A 24,225-nucleotide genomic window follows, 5' to 3' on the forward strand; every position below is an offset into this window, starting at 1 on the left:
AGACTGCAACATCCTCCTGTCTTCAACATCTGTGAGTAAAACACTTTCTTTTCTCCCCCTTTCCATTTCTTTTCTCATTCTGACCTTCAATTGGTGACTTGCAGCAACTGAAGGGAAAGGCAGTGAATCCAGGGAGGGTGCAGACCCTGGAAAGGTTGGTCCAGGTCTCTCTCTCTCTTAAAGACATTGACATTCTTTGTTCCAACAGCTTGACACATTTATTTGTCTGGCTAGAATGGAGGGAGTGTGTGTGGGATGGAAATTACAGTTTTGGGGGAAACAAGATGGAAAATAATATTCCATAAAAACAGAATTGTCTTTTCTAAATTTCTATCCTGTGCTGAGTAATGAATTTTGGAATCTCCTTTTACAGGATGTTTCAAGAGGAGGATTTACAGACAGAAATCTCAAACCAGACATCATGTCAGCATCTGCCAAAGACATTCAGATTCACAGAGCCTGAATATCATTGGCCTTTGAGTCTCGAGGGAGAAATGTTTGTTTTGACTACTTCAAAAGATTTTAATCATCAGTGTGATTGAAAGAGCACTGAGACACACACCAAAGTGAGAGTCTTCCAGTTAACTGACTGTGGGAATAACTTAACAGCCTGAAAAAAAATCACACCATTCATAGCAGGGAGAGACCATACGTGTTCTGTGTGTGTGAGCCAAGCTGTCAACTGATTGCCAAACCTGGCGAGTCACGTAAACACCTGCCGAATGGAGAAACCATGGAAATGTGGGGACTGTGGGAAAGGATACAAAGTCCCATCCGAGCTGGAAATTCATCGACGCAGCCACACTGGGGAGAGGCCGTTCACCTGCCCCGAGTGTGGGAAGGGATTCACCAAGTCATCCAACCTGAAGTTACATCAGAGAGTTCACACGGGAGAGAGGCCACACACCTGCTCTCAGTGTGCGAAGGGATTCATTGATTCATCCACTCTAAAGAAACATCAGCGAATTCACACCAGGGAAAAGCCGTTCTCCTGCTCTGAGTGTGGGAAGGGATTCGCTCAGTCATCCCACCTGCAGACACATCAGCGAATTCACAATGGGGAGCGGCCTTTTACTTGCTCCGCGTGTGGGAAAGGATTCCCTCAGTTATCCAACCTGCTGTCACACCAGCGGGTTCACAGTGGGGAGAGACCTTTCACATGCTCCATGTGTGGGAAAGGATTCATTGATTCATCCACTCTGCAGAGACACCAGAGAGTTCACACCGGGGAGAGGCCATTCACCTGCTCTGAGTGTGGGAAGCGATTTGCTCAGTCTTACCACCTGCAAACACATCAGCGAATTCACAATGGGGAGCGGCCTTTTACTTGCTCTGCGTGTGGGAAGGGATTCACTCAGTCATCCCACCTGCAGACACACCAGCGAGTTCACAGTGGAGAGAGGCCATTCACCTGTTCTGTGTGTGGGAAGGGATTTATTTGTTCATCCGAGCTGCTGAGACACCAAGGCAGTCACACTGATTAGAGACATTTTAGATGCTCTGATTGTGGTGTTAATTGTATCTGTTGGGTTTCAGTATCCACAGTATTGATTGGATGGTTACTTGAGCAAATATAAAGAGCCATTCTTCATGCCCGGTGGGCACTGCGGGGGTTGGGCTGCATCATTGACTCACAAGATAACATTTTAGTTTCAAGTTTTATAACTTTAGTTTGATAATTTGTTTTTTGTTTCACTGCCCAGTCAATGTTATTGTTTGTTTTAAAGGAGCAGAAAGAGACGCTGACTGGTGGTGGCAGGTGGTTTATAAATGGAACATTTCACTCTGTGAACAAATCCACACCAAATAGAGATTGAGTCCACCCTAAGGCTGGATTATTAATGGAGGTTCGAGCTCACACCAAACTGAAAGGTGAAGAAAAATACGCCACCATTTATAAAGGGGGAGATCAGGAATCAAAACCTCCATTCTGTTTACAGACCAGTAGTGAGAGGAGAAATCAGAGCTGTTTAAATTAATTCCCCTCCTTTCTGTAACAAGAAACACTGACTGACATGGAGTGGAGTGGGGTCAGGAGGTATTTACCTGTAATGTTTCACTCTGTGAATAAATCCATACCAAGTACAGATTGGCTCCAGTTTCTTCCTTCACCATAAAGCTCTCAGGATTATAACATGGGAACACAGAATGCCTGCCGGATGGTGAAGGTTGAAAAATAATAGTTCAGACAGAATCTTACAATCCCAGTAGTTTTTGTGAGAAATAACTGAAGCAAGTGGAAATTGTCAGGGTCTGATTACTCGCCGATGTTCTCGGAATCTGAGCCATACGACCAGTGGAAGAATGAAGTGGAGATGTGGACACGGGTTACGTTCCCACCAAGGAGGAAACAAGGTCTGGCCTCGGCATCCTCACTTCCTAACAAAAGGAAAATCAGAAGCAAAGTATTCTGGGAGCTGGGTGCCCGTCAGTTGGATCCTGATTAAAGTTTGGATTTTCCATTAGGGTTTCATTGATGAGGTTTACAAGAAAGATGATCTGTTGGATGTCTATGACTGATTATCAAGTTCAATACCCTGAGACTTCCCTCCATATCCACTGATCCCTTTAGTCCCAAGAGCTGTATCTAATTCCTTCTTGAAATTACACAATGTTTTGGCCTCAACTATTTTCTGTGATGGTGAATTGCAAAGATTCCCCACTCTCTGGGTGAAGAAATTTCCCCTCACTTCAGACCTAAAAGGTTTACTCCTTATCCTCCAATTATGACCCCTAGTTCTGGACTCGCCCACCATCGGGAACGTTCTTTCTGAATCTACCCTGTCTAATCCTGTTGGAATTTTGTAAGTTTCTATGAGATCCCCTCTAACTCGTCTAAACTCCAATGAATATAATCCTAACCGATTTAGTCTCTGCTCATGACAGTCCCGCTATCCCAGGAATCGGCCTGGTAAACCTTCCCCTCCATAGCAATAACATCCTCAGATAAGGAAACCAAAACTGCACACAATACTCCAGGTGTGGCCTCACCAGTGCCCTATACAATTGCAATAAAACATTTCTAATCCTATACTCAAATACTTTTGCTATGAAGGCCAACATACATTTGCCTTCTTTACTACCTGCGCGCTGTACCTGCGCGCTTACTTTCAATAACTGATGTATGAGGTCACCAAGGTCTTGCTGAGCATTCACCTCTTTCAATTAACATCCATTCAAATAATAATCTGCCCTTCCTATTTTTGCTACTAAAGCAGATAAACTCACATTTATCTACATTATACTGCACATATCATGCACATGCCCACTTACTCAGTCTGTCCAAATCCCACTGAAGCATCTCTGCATCTTCCTCACAGCTCACCCTCCCACCCAACGTTGTACCATCTTCAAATTTGTAGATAATACATTTAGTTCCCTCGTCCAAATCATTAATATATAATGTGGACAGTTGGGGTCTTTGCACACATCCCTGCGGTACCCCATTGTCACTGCCTGCCAATCGGAAAAAGACCCATTTATTCCAACTTTCTGCTTCCTGTTTTCTATCCTTCTCAAAACACTACCCGTAATCCCTGTGCTTTAACTTTACACAGTAATCTGCCACGTGAGACCTTGTCAAAGGCCTTCTGAAAGATCAGCATGAAGTGATCCAGTGATGAGTGTGTTTGTCACAGACTCATTCAACTGTGCTGTGTTAGACGGTGGCTGCACCCAACAGTATGTGGATCAGATTGTTGGAAATGTTACCCAGATTCGCCACATGGTGAAGATCGACACAAGGTTCAGGAGTATAAAATTCTTCTTGTTTCAATTTTGTGATATCAACACATTGAAGTCACTAAAAAGAGTGGGGATTCCATGCAGCATAGCTGGAGTCAGTCACTTTATCAGGACTAGTGAAATATCTTTATGTAGAGTAAACCTTCCATAAAAAGACACAAATACAACTGGATAGGGAGCAAGATAAAGCAATTGTTTTACAAAGTCAGTGGATGTGCAGTTTACTCAATCAGGTCATTATTGTATCCCCTGAACTATAGCTGATGTTTCTAATCAGAGTGTTTGAGAAGGATTAATGGCATCGGGTGATAGGAATCAGAGAGAAACAGCATTAAATACACATTGATCAATCCCCCATTGTCCAGATTCACTCATCTTTCAGCTCTCTGCTGAGTTCCACGTCCATTTTGAGATGAAAAATGTCACACTTTTTACCTGGTTTCTGAAAGTTTGCTTCTTGCAGTCATTCCAGCCAAAGGTCCGAGTGCAACTGAAGATTCCTCGTTGTTCTCCACAGGTGAACTTTCAACCTGTCTTCAAAACAGACTCTGCTGATTTCAGATTTGAACTTTATTGTCCTTTTTCTCTCAGAGGATTGTGCAATGTTGGCCCTCTCTGCCTCAGAAGGTGGAGGCAGGTTCATTGGATATGTTTAAGGTGGAGGTAGCTAGATGTTTATTAGGCAAGAGAATCAAAGGTCATTGGGTAGTATGGAACTGGAGACACAACCAGGTCAGCCATGATCTTAATGAAAAGTGGAACAGGCTCGAGGGGCCGAATGGCCTATTTCTGCTCCTATCTCATACATCCTCATCTTTCACCTCGACAAAAAACATCTTTGTTAATTCCGTAGTTAACTTGTCTCTCCCTCTCTTCGTTACATGTTGTCGTACAGTCATATAGACAGACTGGGATTGTTTCCGCTGGAGTTTCGGAGAGTGAGGGGTTGATCTGATTGAAGTAAATAAGATCCTGAACGGTATTGACAAAGTGGACATGGAAAGGATGTTTCCTGTTGTGGACGTGTCCTGAAATAGGGGGCATTGCTTTAAAATTAGGGGCCGTCCTTTTCGGACAGAGACAAGATTCTTTCTCCCTCAGAGGGATGTGTGACTTTGGAACTCTGCCGCAGAAGGCGGGTCACTGAATATGTTTAACACAGAGGTAGATAGATTCTTGTTAGGTTAGAGAATCAAAGGTTATCGGGAATGTGGAGCTTGAAATACAATTGGATCAGCCATGATCTTATCAAATGGCGGAGCAGACTCGAGGGGCCGAATGGCCGACTGCTGTTCCTAATTCATAGTTTCAGATTAAAGTTCAATTTCCAGCCTTAAACATTTTAAATTCTCTTTTTGAGATAAGTTCGAAATGGCTTCGTTTTGAACCAAGAACTGGTTCTTTATTTGGCCAAGATCTTCCTTGGGCCACTTTAAGAACATCATCCAGATGCTGTTTCTGCTCAAGCAGAAAGGTTTGATATTCTCGTTTGGTCTGAGCTTTAAACAATTCTCAATCTGTCAGTTTCTCCTGATCCCATTCAGATCGGATTCCATGGAATTATTCCTGAACAACATCAACAGCCTCCTCGTTTTGGATCTTGCATTTTCTTTCTGAACCTTCCACACATTTCACCAATTAGTTTACACCAATCGTTCTGAGGTTGTGACTGGTCTTTTGATCTCAGTCCAGTGGTTTGGATTTTTTCCAGCTGTATCCTGCATCTCACTAACAGGACCATTTAGTTCAGTGTTAATGGTCATTAACCCTTTCTGCTCATTCCCAGATCTGGATGGTAGGATGCTATTAAAATGAATGTCTTGTTTTTTTGCACAAGTAAAATCAAACAGCCAAGTACTTTGTAAGACATATCTGGGCAGCAACTAAGAGAACAGAAGGAACAGGAAAGATTAGGGAACAGGCTGTTCTTTGACTATTAAATGTCTCAATTGCAGAGCGCTGTGAACCAGGAAGCAGGCTGGTCACAGATGAGGTGTTGAATAAACAAGTAAGAGAGAGAGTGAGGGGAAGCCATCCCCAGGGAAACAGCTCAGCTACAGATGAAGTGCTGAAGACAAAAGGCCAGTTTGTGCAAAAGATCATTTTCTTTGCTAGGATGCAGGCCATCAGGACCTGGGGATGTGTCAATCATTCGTTCTCATAGTTTTCCCAGTGCCCTTTCCCTGCTGATTGTGATTGTTTTAAGTTCCTCTCTCCCTTTCTTTCACCTCCTGATTCACAGTTATTATTGGGACGTTATTTGTATCTCCCACAGCGGAGACCAGGACAAAATAGCTTCAATTCATTCACCATGTCCTTATTTTCCATTCCCACTCACTAGAGGGCCAATGGTCAGTTTACTATTTTCTTTGCCTCTGACCGTAGCCTCTGACCACAGACAGAGTGGATAGTCAGAGGCTTTTCCCCGGGATAGAGGGGTCAATTACTGGGGGGCATAGGTTTAAGGTGCGAGGGGCAAGGTTTAGAGGAGATGTACGAGGCAAGTTTTTTACGCAGAGGGTAGTGGGTGCCTGGAACTCGCTGCCGGAGGAGGTGGTGGAAGCAGGGACGATAGTGACATTTAAGGGGCATCTTGACAAATACATGAATAGGATGGGAATAGAGGGATACGGACCCAGGAAGTGTAGAAGATTGTAGTTTAGTCGGGCAGCATGGTCGGCACGGGCTTGGAGGGCCGAAGGGCCTGTTCCTGTGCTGTACTTTTCTTTGTTCTTTGTTCTTTGTTCTAAACCGAAGACCATTCCCAAGTCCTGGTCACTTAGGCCGTGTCGTGTGGTAGTTACTGGCTAGATTTGACCAATGGATTTATGGTTGTTGTTTGGGAAAAGGGGTCTCGGTAGAGTTGAGGATTATGTGGGAAATAGATGCCTTTGTGTTCCCCGTCTTTGAGAGACTAAGTGCTTACTGTTAATGTGCCGAAGTATAAGATTGTTCTTTGTAATGTTTCATTATCTTTCATCTACTTTACTGAAGACTTTTATTGTTGTTTAATGAAAGAGGGTTGAGTTCTCACTGTTTCCACAGACCTTTCTCACTAGTATCCAAAAAGACAAGCCACCACACAAACCAGTGTTTCAGGTGAAATGAAAATGAAATGAAAATCGCTTATTGTCACAAGGAGGCTTCAATGAAGTTACTGTGAAAATCCCCTAGCCGCCACTTGTTCGGGGAGGCTGGTACGGGAATTGAACCTTGCTGCTGGCCTGCTTGGTCTGCTTTAAAAGCCAGTGATTTAGCCCAGTGTGCTAAACCAGTCCCTAGTTGGAACACTCTCCCACTTCCACGGCGTTTCGGATCAGCTTTCAGTCCTTTCTGTGCCGGTGTTTGATTTGGAAATTCTGCAAAACCTTCCGCCGCCTCTTTAGTGTCCGTTACTAGAATTGTTCCATCGATATAGTTTCTTCCATCAATTTGTTCCTTCACTGGATCACAGGTAACTGAGGGATTTCACGAGAAACATCTTTACCCAGCGAGTGGTGAGAATGTGGAACTCACTACCACAGCGAGTGGTTGAGGTAAACAACGTGAATACATTGAAGGGGAAGCTAGATACATACATGCGGGAGAAAGGAATAGAAGGAGATGCTGATGGGGGAGATGAAGAGGGCTGGGTGGAGGCTCATGTGGAGCATTAATATTGACAGAGACCAATCAAGATGACTGGCCTGACCCTGTGCTGTAGACTCAATGTAACAGAGGCAAATGTATTTATTTTAGATCCAACTGTAGTGGGGGGAAACCACTATTTACTATCCAGGGTAAAATAAATGTCCTTCATCAGCTTTTTAGGGTAATCTCAGTGGAAATATGCTCTGCCAGGCTGTTACAATCCCGGTCAGGCCTGTTAATATTTAAAGAGAAATCCAAACACTCAGTAATTAACTAAAAGAACCGAACCACAGGACTACATTCCTCTTAGCAAAACAAACTTTAATGGAAATTAAACAAAATGAATAAAGTTCATGCTACTAACCTAACACTATGATTGGTAATTATTTAAATTCTAATTCCATTCTACATTCAGTTCCACCCAAGGGTTCCATTACACACCAGTCGACGAGGACCCAGGTTCGATCCCGGCCCTGGGTCACTGTCCGTGTGGAGTTTGCACATTCTCCCCGTGTCTGCGTGGGTCTCACCCCCACAAGCCAAAGTTGTGCAGTGTAAGTGGGTTAGCGATGCTAAATTGCCCCTTCACTGAAAAAAAAATTTGTGTACTCTGAATTTATTTATTTTTAAAATCTGTATGAATATTGGCCTTGGGGGCATTATACAGCAGACAAATCCAGGAGGCAAATGTAGGGCCGATTGCAAATCTCCCCAAAATCTCAAATAAATAGTTCCATTCCAGCCTATCAAATGTTTTTCAGCATCCAAAGACACCATGACCTCAGGCTCCAGAGCAGTGGAGGGGGAGAGGACAATGTTTAAGAGGCGTTGAGCATTGGCCGACAACTGCCATCCCTTCACAAAGCCTGTCCAATCTTCAGGCACGATAACTGGGAGACACGGCTCCAGCTGGAACGACGCCCTCAGCCAACAGCTTAACATCGGTGTTCAGAAGTGAAATGGGTCGGTACGACCCACCTTCTACTGGGTCCTTGTCCCCCTTGAGGAGCAAAGAAATTGAGGCTCGAGTGAGGGTCAGGGGTAGTGACCCCCTGCACAGCGAGTGGTTAAACATGTCCATTAACAAAGGTATGAGCTGCTCAGAGAACATTTCTAAAATTCAGCTGGGAAGCTGTCCGGACCTGGGGCTTTGCCAGATTGCAGCTGCCCAATACACATCAATATTCCTGCCCGGCACAGGGGGGAATCCAATTCCCATCTCCTGCCTCCCTCTCCGGTCGGGAAATGTAAACCATCCAAAAAACCCATCATACCTGATGTGTTTGGAGGCTCCGACTCATACAGCTCACGGTGATATGAACCGAAAGCTGCATTAACCTGGAGAGGAGCTGATCCAGGTTACCTTCCTTATTCCGAAGGTGATCAGCTTTCTCCCCATGGTTGTGCAAGGTGTCCCTGGAACAGCGTAACTGACCCACAGCCTTATCCATAGATATCAGTTCAAATTGGAGCTGTAATTTCTTCCTGTACTTCAGTCGCTCCGGTGTTGGGACAAGTGAATATTGGCGGTCAACTTCCAAAATGGAGTCCACCAGTCTTTGTCGCTCCAATCTCTGTTTTCATGGTGTGAGCTTTGTATGAGATCATTTCCCCCATGATTACATCTTGAGGGCCTCCCAGAGTGTGGAAGGAGATATTGACTCTGATTTGTTGAGCTTTGGCCGCAGACAACCACTCACAACATTTGTCATCAGACCTCAGCGTGGTGTCGAGTCTCCAAGGTGGGCGTTGGGAAGGGCCAAAATCAACAAAATGAGGGGCGTGGTCAGAGATGACAATTGCCGAATATTCGGCTGCCGCCACTGAAGGGAGGAGGGACTTAGCAACAATAAAACATCAATTTGGGAATAACAAGACTCCACTAAAATTACATTTAAGCTCCTATTCACAAACTTACCCACTGTCAGAATGAACATGGTTCAGTCCTGGATTTGATTAACAGCAGCAATAACAGCAGAATCCAACCCCTGTCATCACTCGTGAACTCGCTGGTGTCTCCGCAGGTGTGTTGACCGAGTGAATCCCTTCCCCCGCACCGTGCAGGTGAACGGCCTCTCCCCAGTGTGAACTCGCTGATGTTTCTGCAGGGTGGATGAATTTCTGAATCCCTTCCCACACTGAGGGCAGATGAATAGCCTCTCCCCACTGTGAATCTGTTGGTGTCTCTGCAGGCTGGATGAATGTCTGAATCCCTTCCCACACTGAGAGCAGGTGAATGGCTTCTCTCCAGTGTGAACTCGTTGGTGTATTTGCAGTGCGGATAACTGAATAAATCCTGTCCCACACTGAGAGCAGATGAATAGCTTCTCCCCAGTGTGAACTCGCTCGTGTCTTCGCAGGCTGGATAATTGAGTGAATCCCGTCTCACAATGAGAGCAGGTGAACGGCTTCTCCCCAGTGTGAACTCGCTGGTGTTTCTGCAGGTCAGATAATTGAGTGAATCCCGTCCCACACTGAGAGCAGGTGAACGGCTTCTCCCCTGTGTGAATCCGCTGGTGTTTCTGCAGGTCGGATAACTGAGTGAATCCCTTCTCACACCGAGGGCAGGTGAACGGTCTCTCCCCAGTGTGACTGCGTTGATGAATTTCCAGCTTATATGGGGCTTTGTATCCCTTTCCACAGTCCCCACATTTCCAAGGTTTCTCCATGATTTGGGTGTCCTCGTGTCTCTCCAGCTTTGACAGTCAGTTGAAGCCTCGTTCACACACACAACATGTGTACGGTCGCTCCCCGCTGTGAATGGTGTGATGTTTTTTCAGGCGGTGTAACTGGTTAAAGCTCTTTCCACAGTCAGTGCTCCAGAACAGTCTCACTCGGGTGTGTGTGTCTCGGTGCTTTTCCAGTCACACTGATGTTTCAAATCTTTTAAAATAGACAGATCAGGGAAACATTTCTCCTTCGAAATTCAAAGGCTGATGATATTCAGGCCCTGATGAATCAAGTGACTCTGTCAGATTGGGATGTGATCATTAAAATTTCTGTCTGTAATTCCTCATCTTCTAATATCCTGTAAAAACAATTTACAAAAGACATCACTGTCAGTACAGGATAGAAATTCAGAACAGACCGTTCTAGTTTCTATGGAACATTCTTCCCTCTCTCAATCCCCAAAAGCAGTAACTCTCCCTCCATTCTCACTCTGCTGTATCTAATATTCACCCTCCCTATTCTCCTGAAGATGCTGATTCAGGCTAATTGACAGATCCCTGCTCACTGCTTCCTGTCCTGGACATGGAGCTGCAGTCAGCCATTCGGCCCATCGAACCTGCTCAACCATTCAATGAGCTCATTGGCCGATCTACTTCAGCACCATTTTCCCAAACTAATCCCCATATCCCTCGATATCTTCAATATCTAGAAATGTATCAATGTTGGTCCTGAAAATACATGATGGCTGAGACAATGTAGCACAGCGGTTAGCACTGTTGTTCACAGCACCAAGGATATGGGTTTGATTCTCGGCTTGGGTCACAGACTGTGCGGAGTCTGCATGTTCTCCCTATGTCTGCGTGGATTTCCTCCGGGTGCTCCAGTTTACTCCCACAAGTCCCGAAAGACGTGCTGTTAGGTAATTTGGACATTCTGAATTCTGCCCTCTGTGTACCCGAACAGGTGCCAGAGTGTGGTGACTAGAGGGTTTTCACAGTAACGTCATTGCAGTATTAATGTAAGCCTACTTGTGACAATAAAGATTATTATTATTACTATCGGCCTTGTTATTGACCAGAGGCTGAGTGTGCTGACACAATATCTGTGAGCTCATGAGGCCGAGCTGCAAAATGACAGAAAGAGATTTGATGATCCCGAGGAAAGAATCCTGAACGTTGAGCAAGTTGCCTCCTCGACGAAGGCAAGAACTCAATCCCTGGAAAACTAACCAATGGCAGAAGTCCCGGAGGACTTGGAGCTCAGAGTCGTCGGCCTGCCAGAAGGTGTGGAGGGTAAGGCTCCCGTTAGGTTCTTCGAGGACCGGCTGCCATGTTTTCTCCAGCTGGATGTGAAGCTTGGGTGTTTCCAATTAGAAAGGGCATTGGATCCTGTCTTTGTGGCCAAGGGATAGTTTTCATCCCAGGCCTGTAATCATTCCCTTCCACAACTTGAAAGGTCACCAGTAGGTCCCGGAGACGGGGAAGGTGAGGTGGGACCTGGCTCCATGAGGGAATGAAGATTTCCTTCTTCCAGGACTTTACGGCAGCGAAGAAAACGATGCATTGAAGCTTCGATGAAGTTTGAAGGGAACTCAAGGCTGTGGGAGTAAATTATGTTGCTTTATCCTGAGATCCTGAAAACTGTATCCGCCAACTCCATCAAGTCTTTCAATAATCCGACTACTGCCTTGACCTTCATTAAATTCAGAATGGCAAGGATTTGGAGGGATGGTTTGCAGCTCAGACTAACTTAAGCTCTAATTCGGACTATTTTCCTATCATGATCATGACTTTGGAGCGATTTTCTGTGTGGCATGGCGGAGGGAAAAGGGTCACGAAGACAGAGGAAATAAACAGGAATTTTGAGAATTCTATGCAGGATTATACAAGTCTGAGCAGTCTGGTGATGTGTTGGCGGGTGTGGAACATTCTTTCTGTTCCTTGTGACCATCCTTTTAGCCAGACAAATAAAGGTGTCGAGCTGAGGGAGCAAAGGATGTCAATGTTTTTAAGAGAGAGAGAGAGAGACCTGGGCCAAGCTTTGCAGAGTCTGTACCCTCCCTGGATTCACTTCCTTTCCCTTCAGTTGCTGCAAGTGACCAATTGAAGGTCAGAATGAGAAAAGAAATGGAAAGGGGGAGAAAAGAAAGTGTTTTACTCACAGATGTTGGAGACAGGAGGAACTTGTGAAGTTCAATCGAGCAGTCACACGAAGCCCCGCGCTGATTAGCCGGAGGACCAGAGTCCTTCCGGTCCTCCAACTCTTCCCATTGGTCAACACCTCAGGAAAAAAGGTCAGGAGGCGGGCACTCATGTGCACATGCGCAGTCGCCTCTCCATTTGCACATGCGCAGTCGCCTCTCCATTGGACATGCGCAGTCGTGGGCAGGGAGAGATCACCAATTCTTCTCGCTCTGGTCGGAGCCATTAGCCGGTTGCCTGGAAACCTTGTCTCGAGGAGCTTATGTTGTCAGGTTTTTTTTCTCCCTTGTTCAGGGGCGGACGAAACAACGGGTGGGGGCAGGGAGCGCCGGGCCTGCGCACTGGAACCTGGTGACGACCGCGCGCAATAGAGTAATTCCTATTGGCTGATTCAGGCAGGGCTCCATTGTGATGTCACAGCGGAACTGAAGGTAAAACCTCCTCCTGTCTCCAACATCTGGGAGTAAAACACTTTCTTTTCTCATTCTGACCTTCAATTGGTCACTTGCAGCAACTGAAGGGAAAGGAAGTGAATCCAGGGAGGGTGCAGACTCTGCAAAGCTTGGCCCAGGTCTCTCTCTCTCTCAAAGACATTGACATCCTTTGCTCCCTCAGCTTGACACATTTATTTGTCTGGCTAAAAGGATGGTCTCTTTCCCAATGTTCACAATTAAAGGGCTGATTTCCCCAGGAGATGACCGACATTTAAGGGGACAGTAAATTAATATCAGACAGAGATATGTCCAGTATTTTTAAATGGTACAGATGAGATATATTATTTATGGTTCTGTAATAAAATACATTTATTATTATTTCTGGTTGTGTAATATTGTACTGTCGCTATTTATATATTTCCAGTCATCTCTTCCCTCAGAGGGTTGTTAGTCTCTGGATTTCTCTTCCACATGGACCAGTGGAGTCGGAGTCACTGAATATATTCAAGGATGAGTTGGACAGATTTTTAATATTTCTTTTGTTATATATTTTTACCATTTTTTAAATAATGAATGCAACAGACTAACAGAAATATTGATGGAAAATGGGTATAGTGTAGAACAACTGATATTGCCGCATAAATACAAGCAACACATTGAGAATTAATTTGTAGCAGGATATTTTGGGGACAAGAGCCGCTATATGAAATGCCAGATCAATTGAATAACCAGTTAACAGGTTAACATCGTGAGTGGGGAAAGAGGGTAAGATTATATAAAAACACAAGGATAACAAGGCACACCCCAAAATTTAACAAAACAGACCAACAGCATAGTTGAATTAAAATAACATAGATGACACAGAATCTCTATAGTGCAGAAGAAGGTCATTTGCTTCTTCAAGTCTGCACTGACCCTCAGAAAAAGCACTCACCGAGGCAGACTCCTCACCCTATCCCCATAATCCGGTGCATTGATCATCGTCAACCCACCTAACCTAACACCTTTGGACACTAAGGGGCAATTTAGTATGACTAATCCACTTAACCTGCACATCTTTGGACTGTGGGAGGAAACTGGAGCACCTGGAGGTAACCCACGCAGACACAGGGAGAATGCGCATCTCCACACAGACAGCCACTCAAGAAATCGAACCTGGGTCCCTGGCTCTGTGCGGCAGCAGTGCTAACCACTGTGCCTCACTGTGCCCTACTCTGGGCTCAATTGAATTGAATTCACGGATGTAAAGCCCTGGAGGAGCAAGTCAGATAGATTGGAGCACATGTATTTGAGACAGGGGTCTCATAATTTAACAAATGCATCAGACTTAGAATGAATAATCAGTCTATGCCAGTTTAGGATAGAGGGAGAACAGACTGGCCTGCTTCCATATCGAGCCTGATGGATGTTGGGTCTATCGTAACCAAATTCCGTGTGAACCTAAGATGAGAGGCCAATTGATAAAGCCTGATATTCGGGAGACACAAACCTCCCTGAGCTCCTGGTGATTGGAGCTTAACAAACTTGAGGTGAGGTTTATTTTTGTTCTAGATAAATGTACTAATCATTCCATTAATTTCCTTAATGACCATGGTTGACAGCAGTACAGGCAGCATCTGCAGAGGGTACAACAGTCAGGCCAACACATTCATTTTAATGAAGGCGATCCTCCCTCGACATGAAATCGGAAGAGCCGACCACCGGGCAAGGTCCCACCTAATAGTCACCATCAGCTGTGGACAGTTGGCCCCATATAGCTGTCTGAAAGAGGGGGGGGGGTAATTGGCATTCCCAGATATTTAAATCCCAAGGGGGGAGCATCAGATTGGGAACATAGTAAGAGGAGGGGGCTTATCCCTCAACCCCCCCCTCCCCTCCCCCCCCCACTCCCCTCCCCTCCTCCCACTGGCATGGTCTCTGACTCAGTAAAATTCATCTTATAACCAGAGACGGCACTAAATCTATCCACAATCGGGCGCAGCTGGTTAAGATGAGCACGGTAGCATTGTGGATAGCACAATTGCTTCACAGCTCCAAGGTCCGAGGTTCGATTCTGACTTGGAACACTGTCTGTGTGGAGTCTGCACGTTCTCCCCGTGTGTGCGTGGGTTTCCTCCGGGTGCTCTGGTTTCCTCCCACAGTCCAAAGATGTGCAGGTTAGGTGGATTGACCATGATAAATTGCCCTTAGTGTTGGGTGGGGTTACTGGGTTATGGGGATAGGGTGGAGGTGTTGACCTTTGGTAGGGTGCTCTTTCCAAGAGCCGGTGCAGACTTGATGGGCCGAATGGCCTCCTTCTGCACTGTGAATTCTATGATTCTATGAACATTTTACTGCGATTTTTTTAATCTTAGTGCCTAATGGTCTTTTTGCCGAAATTGGTCTTTATGGGGGTGGATAGGTTGGTTTAATCGTTTGTGTGGGCAGATGAGGTGGCAAGAATTAGGAAGATGGTGATTGAGAGATGGCGACAGTCAGGGGGCTTGGCACTGCTGAACCTGTTATACTATTATTGGATGGCGGACGCAGAGTAGGCGTGGGGTTGGAGCAAGGAGACGGAGGCTTTGTAGGCTTACATTAAAGGGTAGGTGGGGTTAATGGGTTACAGGGATAGGGTGGAGACATGGGCTTATGTAGGGTGCTCTTTCAAAGAGCCGGTGCAGACTCGATGGGCTGAATGGCCTCCTTCTGCACTGTAAGGATTCCATGTTCTATAATTTCATGGTGCTGTTTACCGTCAACTGCTAGGTGGGAGGGGAGGGAGGTGGGGTGGGTTGGTTTGGGAGTTGGGGGTGGGGTGGGTTTAGGGGTTTTGTGTTGGTTTTACTTTGTAATGTTATGTATTGTAAATGTTAAAATCTGAATGAAAATACTTCAAAAAATCTATCCACTTCTCCAATAATGTCCGGGACTGAAACACTGGGGTTCAACACAAACTGCAGCCCGTCCTCTGCACACAGAGTGATCTTGTGCTGCCTCACCCCACCCTCCAGTCTCGATATCAGAGTGTCTGATCTAATAGCCTCTGGCAATGGTTCAGTGGACAAGGGGGACAGAGGGCAGCCCTGTCTAGTCCCTCTCTGAAGCTGAAAATTCGATGCCCGCAAACCATTGGTGAGCACCGCCGCTGCCGGTCTGTGATGTAACAATTGAATCCACTCAATATAATCCTCACCCAACCCGAAGCCTCGCAGCGGATACACCAGATAATTCCACTCAACTCGAGCAAAAGCTTTCTCTGCATCGAGGGAGATCAGCAGCCCATCCAATGCATATCTCTGAAAAGCCTGAATCACATTCAGCAACCTTTCAACATTGTTACTGGAAAATCTTCCCCCCCGTATAAACCCAGTCTGGTCCTCCCGCACGATTGTCGGAAGGATGTCCTCCAGCCTTATCGCCAAAACATAAGATCGCAGTTTCAAGTCAACATTCAAAAGAGAGGGAACTTGTGACGGGGATGTGCTGAGTAGTCACACATCAGGTGGCTCTCCTCCATACAACAGAAAAATAGGCACTGTCGGCCGAATTTAGCCGCAAAATCAGACTTAAACATCCCCTCACCCTCAACAATAGTGCGGACAACAAAATGCCAGGAAGCAACAGCTCGAAAGGCTGCAGGGTCACAGAAACTGTGGCAGGAGACAGGAGCGGCGAGCAAGCGGGTCGGCGGCCCCACGAGGCGAGGGGTCTCCAGTCTTCCCGACAGAGGGAGACCGGCGACCCAGAAAACAAGCCCCCCGACCAGGCGATGGATGGAGAATGTTCCTAACCAAGGAACTAACGCAATGAAGGATGACATTAAGGCTGAGTTAAGGGTGACGGTCAAGCTGGCGGAGGTGCTAGCCGCCATGCAGAAGATGCTCAATGGCATGTGGAGGAAACTGGAAGCCCGGGGAGCACAGTTCGAGAGCTGGAAAAGGTTGTGGACCAGTAGAATCGGTCAAGGAGGCAGAACATTCGGATAGTGGGCCTGCCAGAGGGGATCAGGGGCAGGAACCCAATCGACTATGTGGCCCAAATGCTGGACAACCTGATTGGGAGAGACAGCTTCCCCAAACCGCCAGAGATCGACAGGGCTCACAGGTCGCACTGCGTCACCTCGCAATGAACAGGGGAGCCAGCTCATAGGAGGGAGGGGGCGAGGGCAGCAGAGCACAGGAGAGGGTGAGGAGGAGACAGCAGGGACGCAAGCAGAATGGATGTAGGAGGGGGTCAGATCGATCCTGGGTGGGTGGGCCACACACCAATGGGAAAGCTAGTGTCAGGAAGTACGGGAGAGAGCGGGACCGCGGCACATCTCCCACTGGGATGAGAGCGTCTGGGAGGGGGGCAGATAGAGGAGGGGGATACGGTGGGGTGGGGGGCAGATGGAAGAGGGGGCATACGGTGGGGTGGGGGGGGAAATAAAACAGGGGGATACGGTGGGGCGGGGGGGAGATAAAAGAGGGGGATATGGTGGGGCGGGGGGAAATAAAAGAGGGGGGATACGGTGGGGCGGTCCAGGTTTCCAACGAGTGGACACGGATCCACAAGTGGAAGCTGACCAGTCTGGCGGAGGAAGTCAAAAACGACCCACAGAGATGGGATGGATTCCTGCTTTCCCTGGCGGGAAGGATCCAGATGATCAAGATGAACGTACTGCCCAGGTTCCTCTTCCTGTTTCGATCCTTACCGATCTACATCCCCAAGGCCTTTTTCCATTCAATAGATAAAGTGATTATGGTGTTTGTGCGGAGGGGCAAGAATTCAAAAATCCCTAAAACAGTACTACAATGGAGAAGAAACATGGGAGGCCTCCCCCCTCCCGAATTTGCAATACTATCACTGGGCAGCCACGGCCGAAAGAGTGGGGAGATGGGTAAAGGACCCTGACATGGAATGGTTGATGATGGACGCGTCCTCATTTCCAGGAATGATCCTCCGGGCCTTCGCCATGGCAACACTCCCATCCGCGCCAGTACCAGTCCAGTGGTGGTAGCTACCCTGAGAACCTGGAACCAGATGTGGCAGCATTTCAGTCTGACCGATGTGTCCCTCATGGCCCCCATCTGCGGCAACCATAGGTTTGCACCAGCCATTCTCGACACCACCTTCAAGAGGTGGAGACAGGACGGGGGAACACTGATGGTCAGGGACTTTTACACGGGAAATAGACTAGCGACCTTAGAGGAGCTGACGGAGAGACTGAACCTACCAAACGGGGATGAGCTCCAGGTCAAAAACTTTCTCTGCAAGGAGACACCAGCACACCCAGGAACCCTGAGAAGCACAATGCAAGAGGAGTTACTGGACGCAGACAGTCTGGGGAAGGGAAACTGTGGGGACCTGTACGGACAACTCTTAATAAGGATACGCTCCTTACTTGACAAAACCCAGGGAAAATGGGCGGAAGAGCGAGGGACGTAAATAGGGTGGGGACTCTGGAGCGAAGCACTGAACGGGACCAACTCCACCTTCTCCTCCGCAAGGCTAAGCTTCATGCAGCTGAATGTTGTGCACAGAGCACACCTGACAAGAACCCGAATGAGCAGGTTCTTCTCGGAGATGGAGGACAAATGTGAATGGTGCCAGCGGGGCCCGGCAAACCATGCCCACATGTTGTGGGTATGCCCCAGACTTGTCGAATTCTGCACAGCCTATTTAGAGGCAATGTCCATGGTTATGAGGGTGGAGCCGGGCCCACAAATGGCAGTCTTCGGGGTATCGGACCAGCCAGAACTATTCATGGGGAAGAGGGTGGACGCCCTTGCCTTTGCTTCTCTAATCGGCCGCTGGAGAATCCTGCTCGGCTGGTGATCAGCAGCACCACCCACAGCTCAGACTGGCTGGCAGACCTATCGGAAGTTCTCCACCTGGAGAAGATCAAGTTCACCGTCCGAGGGTCAGAGGATGGTTCCCACAAAGTGTGGAGGCCATTCACCAACTTGTTCCAGGACCTGTTTGAAGCCAGCGGCCAATGGAACACTGGGGAGGGAGGTGGGCGTACGGGGGCCAATGGGATCACAGGGAGCAGGCAGGAAAACAGGGGTTGGGGGTACTGGGACAAGGAGGGAGAACCGGAAACCAACTGACACAGAGACCAGAGAGCCTAGAACAAAAACACAAGAAGAGGAACCCCCAAGGGAAGGTTTAAAACAGGACAGGGAGTGCGCGGGGTGGAAGGGGGGAGGCCCATCAATGGGGGGGGGGGGGGGGGGGGGGGCACCGTCCCCTTGTAAATAATAGATAACTCCCATTGTACAGTGAAGGACCCAGAAATGACGAGTGAAGGGGGCGGAGGGGAGGGACGGGAGATGGGGGGACCGGCACAAAGGAAATTGACATGCACATTGTAATCGGCAGAGTTACCCTGACTGCTTGGATAGTGTATAATAAGCATCGCCACAAGTCTGTTACTGGATGAAAAAGAGGTGAAAAAAACTGCCCCACCCAATCCCACCTCAGTTTAAAGTGTTTCTCCATCCAATCCCGCCTCAGTTTCTTGTCATGAAGCTATGTCGACTTTCTCCTTGAGAAAGGAGAAGATCTCTTTCCTTCTAATAGGGTGATGGATGCCCCGTACATTCCCTGAGAAAATTTGCAGATTAACTGCCGCCATTAGTTAGGGGACAGAGAGACAGGAACAGATTTTCACACCACAATCGGGCGTGCCCCATTACCCCCTCCTCCAACTCTCTTTACCAAAGTCTCCCCAAACTGCTCCTTTCACAGATAAAAGCCCCGTCTGTACCAGAGTAGGATAAAGTCAACAACACATAAACCCTCCCATAATAACAAAAATACAAAAGAATCACCACCACAACAGATCCAAGGGGACATTCCTCAATAAGACTGAGGACCCGGAGGATTAACCCCACGGCCAGACTGTCGTTCCCCTCAGGATACCATCTCCAAAATGAGGAGAAGAAAAGTAACTTTTGTAAATTGTTTTTACAGGATATTAGAAGAGGAGGAATTACAGACAGAAATCGCAATCGTCACGTCTCAATCTGACTGAGTCTCTCAATTCCTTGGAACTGAATATCACCGGACTTTGAATCGCGAAGGAGAAATGTATTTTCTGTCCGCTTCAAAACATCAGTGTGACTGGAAAAGCCCCGATACACACACACCCGAGTGAGAGTGTTCCAAAGCGCTGACTGTGGAAAGAGCTTTAACCAGTTACGCAGCCTGAAAAAACATCACACCATTCACAGTGGGGAGAGACCGTACACGTGTTCTGTGTGTGGACGAGGCTTCAAATGATCGGCAAACCTGGAGAGACACGAGGAGACCCAAAATACGAAGATACCGTGGAAATGTGGGGACTGTGGGAAGGGATTCAGGGTCCCATCTCAGCTGGAAGTTCATCGGCGCATTCACACTGGGGAGAGGCCGTTCAGCTGCTCTGTGTGTGAGAAGGGATTCATTCAGTTATCCCACCTGCGGAGACATCAGCGAGTTCACACCGGGGAGAGGCCGTTCACCTGCTCTCAGTGTGAGAAGGGAGTCACTCAATCATCCAACCTGCAGAAACATGACCGAGTTCACACTGGGGAGAGGCCGTTCACCTGCTCTCAGTGTGAGAAGGGACTCACTACTTCATCGAGACTGCTGGCACACCAGCGAGTTCACACTGGGGAGAGGCCGTTCACCTGCTCTCAGTGTGAGAAGGGATTCACTCAATCATCCGACCTGCAGAAACATCAGCGAGTTCACACTGGGGAGAGGCCGTTCACCTGCTCTCAGTGTGCGAAGGGATTCACTCAGTCATCCCACCTGCAGAGACACCAGCGAGTTCACACGGGAGAAGGCGTTAACCTGCTCTCAGTGTGAGATGGGATTCACTCAGTTATCCCACCTGCGGAGACATCAGCGAGTTCACACTGGGGAGAGACCGTTCACCTGCTCTCAGTGTGAGTTGGGATTCAGTACCTCATCGAGCCTGCGGAAACACCAGCAGGTTCACACTGGGGAGAGGCCGTTCACCTGCTCTCAGTGTGAGAAGGGATTCGCTCAGTTATCCAACCTGCGGACACACCAGCGAGTTCACACTGGGGAGAGGCCATTCACTTGCTCTCCGTGTGAGAAGGGATTCACTCGGTTATCCAACCTGCAGAGACACCTGCGAGTTCACACTCTGGAGAAGGCGTTAACCTGCTCTTAGTGAGAGAAGGGATTCAGATATCCATACACCCTGCAGGAACGCGAGCGAGTTCACCCCTGTAAGAGACCAATCACCTGCTCTGAGCAGGGGAGACATTCAATGATCTGTCCCATCTCCGGAGACACTAGCGAGTTAATTCTGGGGAGAGACCATTCATCTGCTCTCAATTTGGGGAGGGGGTTTGTGATTCATCACACCTGTTGTGACTCCAACAAGTTCACAATAAATTACAGATGTTGGCTCCGTTATTGTTTCTGCTCTCACTGACATCCAGGACTGCATTTTGTTCATTCTGACGTCTGGTGAATGGTGATGATTGGAGGGTTTCTTTCTGCTGGACTGGCCGGTCTAACACCTCTGCCTCCGGTGGGCTGACCATTTTTGAGGCTAGTTGCGATTACCTGGTTCCAAGTTTGACGATGAGCACAGAATGAAAAGGTGTTTGCACGTTGGAAGATATTTAGTTCCCAAAGCAGCCACGTTGCCATGAAGATGGGCTATGGTGGTTACAGGGTTCTTTTGTCTAATTTATCTGGGTGTTTCTCACAGAAGGAAACTGTCACGGTATGAGGGGCAAGTTGTCTGTGGTAGATTGGGAAATTACAATCAGCATATCACTGAAAGTGGCAACGCAGGTGGATAAGGAGCTAAGAAGGCAGACGGCATGCTTGTCTTCATTGGTTGGGGCATTGAGTATAAAAATTGGCAAGTCATGCTGCAGCTGTACAGAACCTTAGTTAGGCCACACGTGGAATATTGCTGACAATTCTGGTCACCACATTACCAAAAGGATGTGGAGGCTTTGGAGAGAGGACAGAGGATGTTTACCAGGATTTTGCCTGGCCTGGAGGGTATTAGCTATGAGGACAGGTTGGATAAACTCGGATTGTTTTCACTAGAGCGACAGAGTTGAGGGACGACCTGATAAAAGTTTACAAAATTGACTGGCATGGACAGAGTGGATAGTCAGAAGCTTTTTCCCAGGTTGGAAAAGTCAATTACCAGGTGACATAGGTTCAAGGTGCGAGGGGCAAAGTTTAGAGGAGATGTGTGAGGGAGGTTTTTTACACAGAGGGTGGTGAGTGCCTGGAACTCGCTGCCGGAGGAGGTGGTGGAAGCGGGTACGATAGTGACGTTTAAGAGGCATCTTGACGAATACATGAATAGGATAGGAATAGACGGATACAGACCCTGGAAGCACAGAAGGTTTTAGTTTAGATAGACATCATGATCCGAGCCGGCTTGGTGGCCGAAGGGCCTGTTCCTGTGCTGTACTGTCCTTTGTTCTTTGTTGTTCTTTGTATAACGACAGGCAATAGACCGGCAACCACTAGCATTTCATTTACATAAAATATAGATTCCTTTAAGAAGCAAATATTAAACAGCAAAATGAAGCTATCGTGGCTAACAAGAAATATTAAAGATTCTATTAGATCAATGGAGGAGACTCAAAGTGGCTAAAATATTAGTGAGCCTGAGGATTGGGAACTTGGTTTAGAATTCAGCAAAGGACCAAGAAACTGATAAAGAGAAAATAGAATATGAGAGCAAACTGGGGAGAAACATAAAAACTGACTGGAAAAGCTCCTATAGGAATATGGAAAGGAAAAGATTAGCAAAGACCAATGAGGGTCCATTCCAGGCAGAGACAGGAGAGTTTATAATGGGGAATAAGGAAATGGCAGAGAAACTAAACAATGTGTTTGCCTTCATGGAGGAAGATACAGAAATTGTCCTAAAACACACAGAAAACCAAGGGATCAGTGAGCACGAGGGAATGAAAGAGATTAGTATTAGTGAAAAAGTAGCACTGGAGAAATTAATGTGGTTGGAAGTTAATAAATCCCCAAAAGCTGCTGCTCTCCATCCCAGAGTGTTGAAAGAGGTGGCTGTCGAGATAGTGGATACATTGGTGATCATCTTTCACAATTATACAGATTCTGGAATGGTTCCTGCAGATTGGAAGGTGGTAAATGTAACCCCAATTTTTTAGGAGGGAGAGAGAAAATGGGGAACCACAGACCCATTAGCCTGACATCAGTAGGAGGGAAAATGCTACAATTTATTATAAAGGATGTAATAACATACGAATTAGGAGCAGGAGTAGGCCACTCGGCCCCTCGAGCCTGCTCCACCATTCAATAAGTTCACGGCTGATCTGATTGAATCCTCAACTCCACAGAGGCCCCTTAGAAAATACATCTGAGGAGATAGTAATAATATTCTTTATTGTTATAATCTTTATTATTGTTACAAATAGGCTTACATTAACACTGCAATGAAGTTACTGTGAAAATCCGCTAGTCGCCTCACGCCAGCACCTGTTCAGGTACACAGAGGGAGAATTCAGAATGTCCAATTCACCGAACAAGCACATCTTTTGGGACTTGTGGGAGGAAACCCACGCAGTTTTGGGGGGAACGTGGAGACTCCGCACAGACAGTGACCCAAGCCGGGAATTGAACCCGGGTCCCTGGAGCTGTGAAGCAACAGTGCTAACCACCATGTGCCTCCACACCGCTGTTTCAGTTATGGGGAACAAGGAAATGGCAGAGGAGTTTGTTTTTTGTTTAATATTTTTATTCTCCTTTTTCACATTTTCTGCCAAATTTACACCCACCAACAATAAACAATAATCAGCAACAAATATGTTAATCCCCATAACAATAACAACAATCCCATCCTCCCACCAACCCCCAAACATCAGCCCGCATGTTTACATAAACAAATGACAAAAAGGAATCTGGGATTACCCATAGTCACCCTTAATACAAGCAGCCCCCCCCCCCATTACCCCCAACTAATGTTCGATGTTATCCAGTTCTTGAAAGTGCTTAATGAATAATGCCCATGACTTGTAGAACCCCTCCATCCTTCCCCTCAGTTCAAACTTAACCTTCTCAAGGGTCAAGTATTCCAACAGGTCCCCCCCGCCACGCCAGGGCACAGGGTGGAGAGGCTGCTCCCAGCAGGATCCGCTTTCGGGCGATCAACGAGAAGCTACAATATCTGCTTCTGCCCCCCGTTCCAACCCTGGCTGATTTGACACCCCGAATATGGCCTCCCGGAGATCCGGGTCCAGTTTCACGTGCACCACTTTAGAAATTACCCTAAAAACCTCCTTCCAGTACTCTAGCTTTGGACAGGAACAAAACATATGAACGTGATTCGCGCCCCCCCCCCCCCCTCCATTCCAGACCCCGCAACGCTCACACACATCCTCTACTCCTTCAAAAAATCAGCTCACCCTCACCCTCGTGAGGTGTGCTCTGTATACCACTTCAGCTGTATCAGCCCCAACCTCGCACATGAGGTAGAGGCATTTACTCTCCGGAGCACCTCACACTAGAACCCCTTTCTAACCTCTCCCAACTCTTCCTCCCACTTTGCTTTGATC

The 24,225-nt window shown here is 47.2% G+C and overlaps 1 protein-coding gene and 2 long non-coding RNA genes across 3 annotated transcripts in view; 2 read left to right on the top strand and 1 right to left on the bottom strand.

The window, feature by feature from the left end:
• The first annotated feature begins 24 nt into the window (after positions 1–24).
• LOC140418049 (uncharacterized) overlaps positions 25–24,225 on the top strand; it is a 54,973-nt gene continuing 30,772 nt past the window's right edge. The window contains 3 exon segments of the mRNA XM_072501476.1: positions 25–154; positions 374–1,518; positions 4,110–4,261. Coding sequence (XP_072357577.1) covers positions 723–1,518; positions 4,110–4,261 — 948 coding nt within the window. The 5' untranslated portion in view covers positions 25–154; positions 374–722.
• On the bottom strand, positions 7,675–12,323 carry LOC140422356 (uncharacterized). The gene is made up of 2 exons (XR_011947402.1): positions 12,206–12,323; positions 7,675–10,402 (listed from the first exon to the last, which is right to left on the bottom strand). It is a non-coding gene; the product is annotated as an uncharacterized lncRNA (long non-coding RNA).
• LOC140422355 (uncharacterized) lies at positions 12,404–21,076 on the top strand. The gene is made up of 2 exons (XR_011947401.1): positions 12,404–12,676; positions 19,619–21,076. It is a non-coding gene; the product is annotated as an uncharacterized lncRNA (long non-coding RNA).

The sequence above is a fragment of the Scyliorhinus torazame genome, chromosome 5, assembly GCF_047496885.1.
Source record: "Scyliorhinus torazame isolate Kashiwa2021f chromosome 5, sScyTor2.1, whole genome shotgun sequence".
Lineage (NCBI taxonomy): Eukaryota > Metazoa > Chordata > Chondrichthyes > Carcharhiniformes > Scyliorhinidae > Scyliorhinus > Scyliorhinus torazame.